The sequence below is a fragment of the Manihot esculenta genome, chromosome 16, assembly GCF_001659605.2.
Source record: "Manihot esculenta cultivar AM560-2 chromosome 16, M.esculenta_v8, whole genome shotgun sequence".
NCBI classification, from domain to species: domain Eukaryota; kingdom Viridiplantae; phylum Streptophyta; class Magnoliopsida; order Malpighiales; family Euphorbiaceae; genus Manihot; species Manihot esculenta.
This window is the reverse complement of record NC_035176.2, coordinates 9,045,601-9,057,944: the sequence shown is the minus strand read 5'-3', so window position 1 is coordinate 9,057,944 and position 12,344 is coordinate 9,045,601. Positions and strand designations below refer to the sequence as shown.

The following is a 12,344-nucleotide window of genomic DNA, read 5'->3' as shown; positions in this document are numbered from 1 at the left end:
GATTCGCTTTTAGTTGCTCTTCGAAGACTATGATGATGTCCTTCACATAGATTTGGTTACCCTCAGGAACAGAAGAAGAAGGACCTCCATTCCTCTCTCCTATGAAAACAGTTGTGAGTCAAAAAGAAGGAAGAAGGGTTATTATACAGCGAAATAGCTGACGAAATTTTGAATGCGGCTCAGAAGATAAGGTGACCACAGGTAAGCGAAATGATGCTCACAACCGAAATCACGCCACATGTCCTAAACTGGAAAGGCAAACGGCCACCTTCGAACCTAAAGAGTCAAATACCAGCGGGGGACCTCTGATGTTATATAACATCCACCCAAAATAAGCTATGAGTTGTCACCATAAAACAGGGGCCATGTGGCAAGGATCTAACAAGTGGAAAACACGATTCCGCTCGAGGAAAAGGAGATCTAGACACTTTAACACCCAGTTTACTATCAAGACTCACCTTCCTCTGATAGGCCGAGTCTTGGCATAGAGTTATTGTTATCAGGCACATTTCCATTTCGCTTGTGATCGCGTGATTACCAACCTATTAGCTGGCGATATCCCTTATCGAGCAGCCAGCCACATCATTGCCGAATTTTAGGAAACATTATATTTATCTCTATCTTGTTACAGTATAAAAGAAAAATGATCACATAGGTAAATGTACGCTATCTTTAATACTACTAAAACTTTGAATCATTTATTGTGTTCTCTCTATTCTTCAAGGTATTGACTTAAGCGTCGGAGTGGCTGCTATGAGCACCCACCGCCACTTTACGTTTCCTTTCTTACAGATTTTCGCCAACCACAGCACAATATCATTTCAGCTATGTCATTGACCTAATCTCATCAAAATCCATTAGTATTTATAATTGAAATTTTTTTGTATAAAAAAGATATTGACAACTATGAAAGAAAAATGGAAAAAAAATCACATTTTCTAAAATTCATCGTTAATTAAGCATTAATTTTATTGGTTCTATTGTAACAAAATTGTATTTTTGTTTAATTTTAATACTCTAAACTATCTTAGAAATACTATTTGATTTTAATCTTTATTTAAAGACCTTTTAAAAAATAAATAATTTAAACTGTTTCTATTAAATCCATTTTTTGTAGGTTTATTTTTAAAAAAAATTAAATATCCATTAAATAATCAAGACATTACTTATAACCTTTTCTTCTAAAAATTTAACATTTATTTTTAAAAATTTAAATAGTATAACAGATAATTTTATTCATATAAATAGAGATAATTAAAAATAACTATTATTTTTTAATAATAAAATTTGTGTATGAAAATAAATTAAAACTATGATTAAATAATTTATTTTATAAATATTTTAAAAAATAAATTTAAATAAAATAATTGAAGTTAAAATCTTAAAATTTAAATTTTTTTTTTATTGAAAAAAATAGAGAAAGAGACGGACATATGCATAAGTGCGTTAGGGATGAGGTTTCATCCATGAAAGAATTACTTTCAAATAATTGAATTTTTAGACAATTTACTAGTTTGTCTTCGTATTCAAATCATTCTATTAAAATGTTTATATATTTTATAAAATTAAATTACTTAGTATTTATTTTATTTTTAATTAAAAGAGTTAAATAATATTACATTTAAAATTACATAAATTACATAATATTATAATTTTAAATAATATAAATATTTAAGACAAGTTAATAAATTTTCTGACAAAATGATTTTATAATATATGAATTTTTCTCCAATTGATTTAGGGTTAAGTAAAATTACCATAATACCCCTAATAATTTAAAAATATTTAGGGACATACACCAACGTGTCTTCGCCCGTGCTTGTATAAGATACAGTAATATTATTAAAGAGGATGTCAAAACTACATCGTTTTCTGTTAGTTTCACTTTGGTTATGTATGTTGTTTATACAGTGTCGTTTTAGGACAGTTTTTTTGGGTCTCTTGCACATGATGTGCACGAGCTGGTCTTTTGTCTTATAAGGAAGATACAAGCTTCCAGAAATAAAATGCAACGACATTTTTTCTTTCCATTTGAAATAAAACCAGAATGTTTTCTCTCTCTCTCTCGTTCTTGAACATGGTATCAGAGCTAGGTCTCTAGCTCACGCCGGCGCGTTGCTGGTCGCCTGAAGGCGATCCTCTGCTCTTTCGAAAGATCTGACGATGGCGGAGCGAGGAAACAGTAGTAACGATCAGAAGGCGACGAGACCACCCGAGAAAGCACAGATCGCGAATGCCGGGATGGAAGATCTGCTGAGTCTTCAAACCTCCGATCATCCAGGTATGAGTCTGGTCTCCGCTCCTCTCATAGGTACTAATTTCAGATCTTGGAGCAGGGCTATTAGAATAGCGCTGGGTGCCAAGATGAAATTAGGTTTTGTCGAAGGCACAACTTCGGCACCTAGTAAAGATTCTGAGGGCTATGAACAGTGGAAAAGATGTGACTTCATGGTCACATCTTGGATTCTTAATTCCATCTCTAAGGAGTTGGTTGATGGTTTCATATACACTGCCTCTGCCAGAGATCTCTGGTCAGAGATTTGTGAGAGATTTGGAGAGTGCAACGGACCTATGATCTATGAGTTGCACAGAAAGATCTCTCTTATATCTCAGGAAAATGCTTCTGTGTCTGTTTACTTCACTAAGTTGAAGAGGTTATGGGATGAACTTGAGTCAGTAGAAACGCTCCCAACCTGTACCTGTGGAGCATCTAAGGCTATGGCTGACATAGCCAACAGAAATAGGCTCATGCAATTCCTAATGGGTCTAAACGAAGTCTTTGGGTCTGTAAGGGACCAAGTGCTAGGAATGGATCCTCTGCCAACGGTAAACAAAGCTTACTCTATGGTAGTAAAGTTTGAGTCTCAAAGGGAAATCTTAGGAGCCATGAATGACAACACTGAATCCCTTGCCTTATTAAACAAAACTCAATCTGAAAACCTGAATAGACCAAGAAGGTCTGAGAATAAGAAGGGACATTGCACCTTCTGTAACATGAATGGTCACACCCGGGAAGGGTGTTTCAAGTTGATTGGGTACCCGGATTGGTTCAAGGGTAAGAGCAAGGCTGGGACACAACCAGTCAAAAATTTTAGAAGCACCAAAATTATGGCTGCTATTGATGGAAATAATCCAGAGGAGGACAGTCCTCTGAAATATCTGGATACATCAAATAGAATTCTTGAATTGTCTTCTATGCTGAGCTCCCTGAAACAAGAAGTCTCCCAACTTGCAAAAGGGAAAGGAGTTCTTGGCCCAAGCACTTCTCATGGTCCAGAACCACACTTTATGGACTTTGCAGGTAAATCTACTATCTACAAGACTTGTAATGCACAAATACACAACAATGTTAGTTGGATCTTAGACACTGGAGCCACAAACCACATGTGTTCAGATAGTGCTCTCTTTACCACTCTACAATCATCACACAAACACATGTCTATTTGCTTCCCAGATGGAAGAACCACTCAAGTTTCTCAATCTGGAAAGGTCAATCTTTTTGGGAAATTGTTTCTTGATGATGTCTTATATGTGCCTCACTTTCAGTATAATCTGATCTCTGTTAGTCAGTTGATAAGTAGATATGGCTACTGTATAATCATATGTGATCATCACTGCCTCATACAGGACCCACTGAATAAGAAGGTGGTGGCCATAGGCAAGAAGCAGAGAGGTCTTTTCAGACTTAACCAGATGAGCTTTTCTCATTCTGACATCAGACATTGTTTACTTGAGATCATGAATTTTAATGCTGATCTTTACAGCTTTGTAAATAGTACTTTTTCTCTAGTGGAATTAAATAAAGAATGCTCAATGCAATATGAACAAGCTCATAACTGTCTTGTAACAATGAATGACATGCATGATAGACTAGGACATGCATCTGTTAGTAAGCTCAAACATATTAAAGGGATGAATATGAGCAATGAGTCTATGCAATGTTGTCCTGTATGTCCTCTAGCAAAGCAAGCAAGGTTACCCTTTCCCAGAAGTCATACCTTGACTTCAAGACCTTTTGAGTTAATACACATCGATATATGGGGACCATATAAGACCAGCTCTATTACTGGGGCTAAATACTTTCTCACCATTGTAGATGACTATAGTAGAGCTGTTTGGACCTTCATGATGCACTTGAAAGATCAAACCTTTAGCATAACTAGACACTTCATTCATATGGTAGAGAACCAATTTAATACTGGCATTAAGGTCATTAGAACTGATAATGGGAAAGAGTTTCTAAGTCAGAATTATAAATCTTTGCTTATGAACAAAGGGATAATACACCAAAGATCCTGCCCATACACCCCACAACAAAATGGGGTTGTGGAAAGGAAACATAGACATATTCTTGATACTGCCAGAGCTTTGAAAATGCAATCACATGTTCCCATTGAGTTTTGGTCAGAATGCATTCTTACTGCCACTTACCTAATAAATAGAATGCCCATGGAACACTTTGATTGGACCACTCCCTATGAGAGACTCTATGGGACATCACCTAACTATTCCCATTTGAGAAAATTTGGCTGTCTATGCTATGCAACTTCTGTGGGAACACAAAAGGATAAATTCCAAGAAAGAGCTGTTAAAGCTGTTATGATAGGTTATGCTAACACACACAAAGCCTATAAATTGTATAGCATGAATGACAAGTCCTTCTTTGTGAGTAGGGATGTAATTTTCCATGAAAATATCTTTCCTTTTCAAGGGACTGATATGGTAGAAAGACCTGTGATTCCTCTTCCTATGGTTGAGGATGATAAAGTAGCTCCAGATTCCTCTACTCCCAGTCACACCAATGAGGATCTTCAAAATTGCCCTTCCATTAGAAGGATGCAAAGGCCAAGAAAGGCCCCTGCTTGGATGAAAGACTATGTTAACTCTTTAGAAACATCCTCCATGTCTTTCCATCCTATGCATAAGTCTTATATTTGCAATGTTAACAAGGTTACTGAACCTGGTACCTATGCTCAAGCATCCAAGGATGCACAATGGGTAGAGGCCATGAATCAGGAACTTCAGGCCTTGGAAAACAATAGCACATGGGTTCTTACTAGCTTGCCTAAGGGTAAGAAAGCAATAGGGTGTAAGTGGATATATAAAGTGAAGTTTAAACCAAATGGGGATGTAGAAAGGTATAAGGCTCGGCTGGTTGCTAAAGGATACAACCAAATAGAGGGCCTGGACTACAAGGACAGATTTTCTCCTGTGGCCAAACTTACCACTGTGAGAATTTTCATTGCTCTTGCCACTTTTAGACAGTGGCCTATTTTCCAACTAGACATAAATAATGCTTTTTTGCATGGACATTTGGATGAGGAGGTGTACATGACACCTCCACAGGGATATCACAAAGCCCAGCCTGGGGATGTTTGCTTGCTTAAAAGGTCCTTATATGGGCTTAAACAGGCCTCTAGGCAATGAAACATTGAATTCACCAACTTCCTCAAAAATTTAGGCTTTGTGCAATCTCCTCATGATCACTGCTTGTTTACACAGCATACTGATACTATAACTCTGATATTACTTGTTTATGTTGATGATATCATTCTCACTGGAAACTCTATTGATGCTATAACTGAGTGCAAGCTTGCTTTACACTCGAAGTTTACTGTTAAAGACTTGGGGCCCATGAAATATTTTTTGGGTCTAGAGATTGCTCGATCCAGTCAAGCAACCTTCATTAGTCAAACTAAATACATTTCAGATGTATTGAAGGATGCAGGTATGTTCAATTGTAAGCCTGCCTCCTGTCCTTTACCTCAAGGTTTACACTTATCTCCTGATACAGGGGAGCCTTTTGATACACCTGACATGTATAGAAGGCTCCTTGGCAGATTGCTTTACATTAATCTCACAAGGCCTGATATTTGCTATGCTGTCCAGCACTTAAGCCAGTTTATGAGCATGCCTCGAAAGCCTCATTGGGAGGCAGCTTTACATGTGCTTCGTTATCTTAAAGGTTCCTTACAACAAGGCCTTTATTTTCCTGTAAGTGCTGATATGTCACTAAATGCATATTGTGACTCTGATTGGGCTGCTTGTACTTACTCCAGAAAATCACTTTCTGGTTATTGCATATATTTGGGACCTTGCCTTGTCTCTTGGAAGACTAAGAAACAACCTACTGTTTCTAAATCCTCAGCTGAGGCTGAGTATCGTGCCATGGCTAACACAGTATGTGAGCTCCTCTGGATTAGCTACATTTTGCAGGATTTGCAGGTCACTGTCCCGTTGCCAATCCCACTACACTGTGACAGCAAGGCGGCCATGCATATAGCTGCGAACCCAGTGTTTCACGAACGCACCAAGCACATCGAAATAGACTGTCACCTCGTCAGAGATCAGCTTCAACAGGGGTTCATACTACCTCATTATCTCCCTACTGAAGAACAGTTGGCAGACATCTTTACAAAAGCCTTGCCAGCATGTCGCCATGTTAATCTCACTCACAAGTTGAACCTTTTGCCTTTACCAGCTTCAACTTGAGGAGGGGGTGTCAAAACTACATCGTTTTCTGTTAGTTTCACTTTGGTTATGTATGTTGTTTATACAGTGTCGTTTTAGGACAGTTTTTTTAGGTCTCTTGCACATGATGTGCACGAGCTGGTCTTTTGTCTTATAAGGAAGATACAAGCTTCCAGAAATGAAATGCAACGACATTTTTTCTTTCCATTTGAAATAAAACCAGAATGTTTTCTCTCTCTCTCGTTCTTGAACAGAGGAAACCAAAATTTTAACATGAAACAAGTCAGAGCTTGAGCTTAAGCCTCTTGATAGCTTGGCCTATTGTTTGGTCCTCTCTTGGTTGAATTTGATTATGTGGTAACTATCTTTTGAGTCTCTTCTCATTATAAGTACCATTGGACGCTGGCATTTATGTTTTATTCTATAGCTTGCTTAAAGTCTCTTTCGGTTTTTTTTAGTAATGAATAGAGGGAGCAGTATTCGGTTCAAATTGAAAAAATCAACTGAACTGAATTAATTTAAAATTTTGGTTTGATTTTTTATTCATTTTGATTCGGTTAGATTTTAAATTTTAAAATTTCCAGTTATTTCAATTCGATTCGGTTTTAATAAAAAAATTAAAAAAATCAAACCGAACCGATTAGTGATAATAATATATTATTTTCAATAATATAAAGATATTAGATCATATTATGGTTAAAATATTTCAATTAAATTTTAAAATATTAAAAATAAAATGTAAAAAATAAAAAAATTATTAAAAATTTAAACCGATCAAATCGAAATGAATCAAATCGAATCAGATTGATTCGATTCTATTATATTCAGTTTATGATTAAAATTGATTCGGTTTAATTCTTATAAATATTAAAATTTTAATTTTTAATTAATTCAATTTAATTTAATTTTAAACCAAATCGACTGGTCGTTACTACTAACCAAGAACCACTTTTCTAACGGAGCACAACCACCGAATAGAGTAAAATTCGTATGTTTTGTTAAGATTTTCAAGAATACATTATAAATTATCCTAAAGAAAATTAAAGAACAGTATTCTTTAAATTAAACGAGGTTTAATCAAAGTTTTAATCCATCAGGCCCAACTGACAAATTCTGTTAGTAGCCTCAAAGCATGAGAGAGAGAAAAAGAGACAAAAGAAGCTTCGGTGGCTGTACTTTAGTGATAATGAGTATATAAAACAGAACCCAAACCCTATCAAGCAAAGAGCAACCAAAGTACAGAATCCAAAGTCCCAAACATTAGATTTGCAAACTGATGATGATGACGATGATCTTATTTTCCTGTAAGAACGTGGATTAGCTCTTAAATTATGCTTATGCATGTAATTTTAATCACATAACAGAACCCCATGCATCATCAGCTTTTAAAGCAATAGACACTTACCTTTGTGCACATAAAGATAGAAGCTTCCTCGATATGTGCACTCATGGAAGTGCGTTGTATTCTTCATTTCAATCTCTTGCTTTAGTCTTTATTAGCTTTTTCTTCTTTCTCTTTGTGTCTGTATAGAGAGAGGGAGCTTTCTTGACAACTTGCAGTAACCAAATTTTTTTCTCTGCAACCAATAAAGGTGGTGGCACCACCACCACCACCACCTTTCTTTTTTATTTTAAATATCAAATGCAAATCTTTGCTTGGATCTATCAGTCGAATCGAACCCTGACTGTATAGAAAGTTATTGGAACCCATATCATATAATGCCTTAATATTTATGGTCATCAACTTTATAGTATACATTAAAAGAATTGAGCTAGATTTTTCTGATCGAGTTAATGATATTAAAATAGAAATACCCAAAAAAACCAAAAAGAAACAGCAAAATAAAAATCTTGTTGGTGGTGAAAGGGCAATGCATATGTGAGAATTTCAACTGATGGGTATGCCCTAGTTACCTTGTCCTCTTCCTTTGATACCCTAAGAGCAAAGAGCAGTAAAGAAGAAAAGGAACATGAATGAAAGATAGATAGATGCTCTTTGTCGGATTGGCTTCTCTTGTAGGAAAATTATTCTTCATTCATGGAAAGTAACTTGGATTAATCTCTCTGTTATTCAAAGAAACCATGCAATTTTTCCTAGTACTTCACTACTGTTTCTATCCAAAACCATAAAATTTATTTTCCTTAAGTGATAGCGATTATGGGCTCTTTTTTTTTTTTTTCATACTCTCTATTTATCTCATGGATTTATTTTTAAAATTTCTTTTAAATGTTCATTTCCCAATGGTTTTGTCTGCGATATAACAATAACAAACTTAATAACTAACTTAGAGCAACTAACTCAAAAGCAACCGTTAGAAAAGTGTCCTGAAACTGAATTAGTAACAAGACCCACATTGACTAAGGCCTGCAAGGAACTTCACATTGCTGTTTTCTTGTGTCTAATATTGTCTCTCTTTTTTTTCTTATCATTACTTTCTTCTTATATGAAATTGAAAATATTCTATTTAAGAAATTGGGTTAACTAAATTTATGTTTTTGATTGATGTATGAACTCAAGAATACACATCTTAATTAATTATTACATCAGTAGAACATTGCATAGTAATTTTAACATTTTAAATATTTGGACAGCTGATGTTCAGGCAAAGGTAAGAAACCATGAGGAAGGATAACTGGCATGGATGTTTTTGGGTATTATCTTTGCTCTTGGGTTCTTTGTAGTTATTGTGGTTTCTTGATTTTTATTTTTTTGGTCTTATTGGTGTTTTGGTTGTATAAGAGGTTTCAGATTTGTTCTTCTAGCATTCAAGTACTTAGGACCAGAGAGTTTTTGTTCGTAAATATGGATTTTGTAATGTGTTGTGCACAGAATAGTCTCCCTCTATCATCAGTTTCCTGCATGAAAATACATCTTGGTTATTTTCTCCAATGCTCAATGAGAAATAGGTAACACCTCCTTAATAATGCCACTCTACCTATCTGAAATTAAGAATATATGAGAATTTATTTTTTCTTTTATCTCTCTCACATTAATCCTTCGTTTGATAGGATTTATTTTTTAATGGATTTTTGTAAAATTATGAACAAATTCCAACATCTTTTGAAATGAAAATTTTATTGAATCATTCTATTTCAAACAGGAATTTGTTAGAAAAAAAAATCAATTTGATTCCTAGAGTAAAAAATCATATATTTAAACAAGACTAAGAGATAAAGATTGCTTACGACAACAAACACAAGCAGAAATTCAAAATGGTAAAAAAGCAGGAAATGAAGATGATAATAAAAAATTGTCTGCCAAGAGGATTCTGTGCAAAAGATAAATATCAGCACAAACCATGAACAATATGAGAAGCATGAGAACACACGTATAAATCAAGAAGAAATTAACAAAAACCATAATAACTAAAAAGTACGTATTAGTTAATTAATGCAATTTTAGCTGGATAGTTTTTGTCAGGCGTTATTGCATTATATGATCATACCAGGTCGTGTAGAAGACCTAGTGTAATAAATTGTCAACTTTTTGATGACAAAAAAAAAGAAAAAAACCCTAGACCTCATATACTTGAGCATAACAATATCGTCATCAAGTCATGACTTACATCTAAGGGATCAAAATAGATCAGTTTCATCACCCAAAATTTGGGTTTCTCTCTTGTTGCATAGCACCAGTAGCATTCATCATCGGGCTCATCCTATCTGCGGGAAGTGGTGCTCTTCTCGGCGATGGTCTTTCTAGTTTTGCATTCTTATCACTCATTGAATCACTTTGAATCACTGGCGGCTTTGTTTCATAAATATCGGATATGGAATCTAAATCAGTTCCTCTATCCATTGATGATGGAGAAATCTGAATTTGATGATGATCACCTTTGAAAAGATGATCATCTTGAGGTCCAAGACAGGTTGGTGCTGATCCCAGATCTTGCAAACGAAGATCATCAGGCCAGATTAAAGGGCTTTTGCCACTGCCGCCGTAAGGGCTAGACCTCTTCTTTCCCAAGCAAATATTATCACTGTTTGGCATGAACCCTTCAAGTGATGATGGCCTTTCCATGTTGTGTTGGTGAAGATCAAGTTGGTCACCTCCATAAATGTTGAGGTCTTGAAATTGTGGGAAATTTATAGCACCAAAATCTTTCATTCCACCACCCATATCTGGAACTCCTTGATTTCCAATGCCTTTGTAGCTCCCTGAGGCCATATTTTCACTTGCAAGTGTTTGATAAGCTTTCTCCAACATATTTTGCATGTATTTTCCATGAGCTTCAATCCTTAATTGAAGATGTCTTTGCACCTGAAGCCATAAATTTAACCAAACCCAGTTAAAATTTTAATATATATATATATATATAATCGTTGAAAAAAAGATTTTTGCTTACCTCTAATTGTTCATGCAATCTTCTCTGCACCTCCATTTGCATCCTAATTGCATCAATCAATTGTGAGTTACTGGTTATATAATCCACAAACAAGAATGAAAAAATTCAACTTAGGTCCTCTTATATCAATTTTATTTATTGTTTAGATAAAAAAAATAGGAAATTAAATGGCTTTAAATGACTTGTTTGGTCTAAAAGAAAATTTTTCTACGTAATACTTACTCATTCATACTTCGGCTCATCATGACAGAAGAAGATCCTGCATTTCTATGGAGATCTAACGCTGGAGCTGCCATGAAAACAAAAATCGATCAGATAATCTGGCTAGTTTCTATTGCAAGAATTAGAGAACAACAAACAATGGAAAATGAAAAGAAGAGTGTGCACATGCACGCGCGTGATGGCTCACGCACAAAAGAAATCAAAAGGAAAAAAAGATTATGTAAAAAAAAAAACACTTCTCTTACCGTCCTTGATTGAGTGATCGTTAAATTCCTTGTGAGGTTGCTTTCCAAGTCTGAATTTCTAATCAAGAAAAAGAACAATTATTAAAAGAAAAGAAAAGGAAGGAAGAAGAACGAAATCAAGCCAAACCTATGATAGGAAAAAAAAAAACACGTTACAAAAGCATGGTTTCAAAAGCAAAAGAAGCGAGAAATGATGTTGTTATTCAAACCTGAAGATGGCTTTTGAGGTGGTAAAGGGTGAGACCCTTCACACCCATAACTCTCATAATGGTCTTTGGAGTAGCTTCTGCAAATTTTGATAAAACATATATAGACTACTTAATAAGAGAAGTTCCAACCAAAGTTGAAGCTCAATCAATCAACCAAAAATAAAAAAGAAGAAGAAAGGAATCAACACAAGAATTAAACAAGTGAATTCTAAACAGATCATATACAGAATTGAATTAAAGAGAAAGGAGTATTATAAGGAAAACTCAGTACTGTCAGGTCCTCCAAGTTGAGTAACAGCATCGACAAAGCGTTCGTGGAGTTCAACAGTCCAACGAAGACGAGGTTTAGGGTCAGTTGTGAGGACAAGACCAGAGTCACCTTGAACACACATGGGTCTATCATGAGAATTCATAGTTGAGGGTTTCTTGGTATGGAACATTCTCCTTCTTTCTTTCTCTCTCTCTCTAAGAAACTCTGAGAATACAAAGAGATTCAAGAACAAATGCGATGCAAATAGGGAAGAATAGGGTGCGTTTTTGAAGAAGAGGGAAGAAGGCCAGAAGATTTGGCTTTTTTAAGCTTTGATATATCTCTACTAGAAACTAGAAAGCAAAGGAAACAAGCTAACCCTTGCCCAAAAGAAAACATATAATAGTAAAAATTAAAATAATAATAATAATAATAATAATTTTTTTTAACTAAAATAAAGAGCACATATTCTAATATGTAGCTAGCCATTCCTTTGCCAAAAGATTCTCTCTTTTTTCTTGACAGTATGTTAAGGAAATTCTCACCGGCCGATATATACATATCACCTTATTTCTTTTTTTTTAAATAAAAATTAGAGTTG

At 35.1% G+C, this 12,344-nt stretch overlaps 1 protein-coding gene across 1 annotated transcript; it reads right to left on the bottom strand.

Annotated features, from left to right (window-relative positions):
• Nucleotides 1-9,834: 9,834 nt before the first annotated feature.
• LOC122722057 (myb family transcription factor IPN2) lies at nt 9,835-12,114 on the bottom strand. The gene is made up of 6 exons (XM_043951672.1): nt 11,765-12,114; nt 11,494-11,570; nt 11,285-11,342; nt 11,040-11,106; nt 10,818-10,860; nt 9,835-10,732 (listed from the first exon to the last, which is right to left on the bottom strand). Exons 1-6 carry the CDS (start codon nt 11,931-11,933, stop codon nt 10,067-10,069), a joined length of 1,080 nt encoding a protein of 359 aa, XP_043807607.1. The 5' UTR covers nt 11,934-12,114; the 3' UTR covers nt 9,835-10,066.
• Between the last annotated feature and the right edge of the window lie 230 nt (nt 12,115-12,344).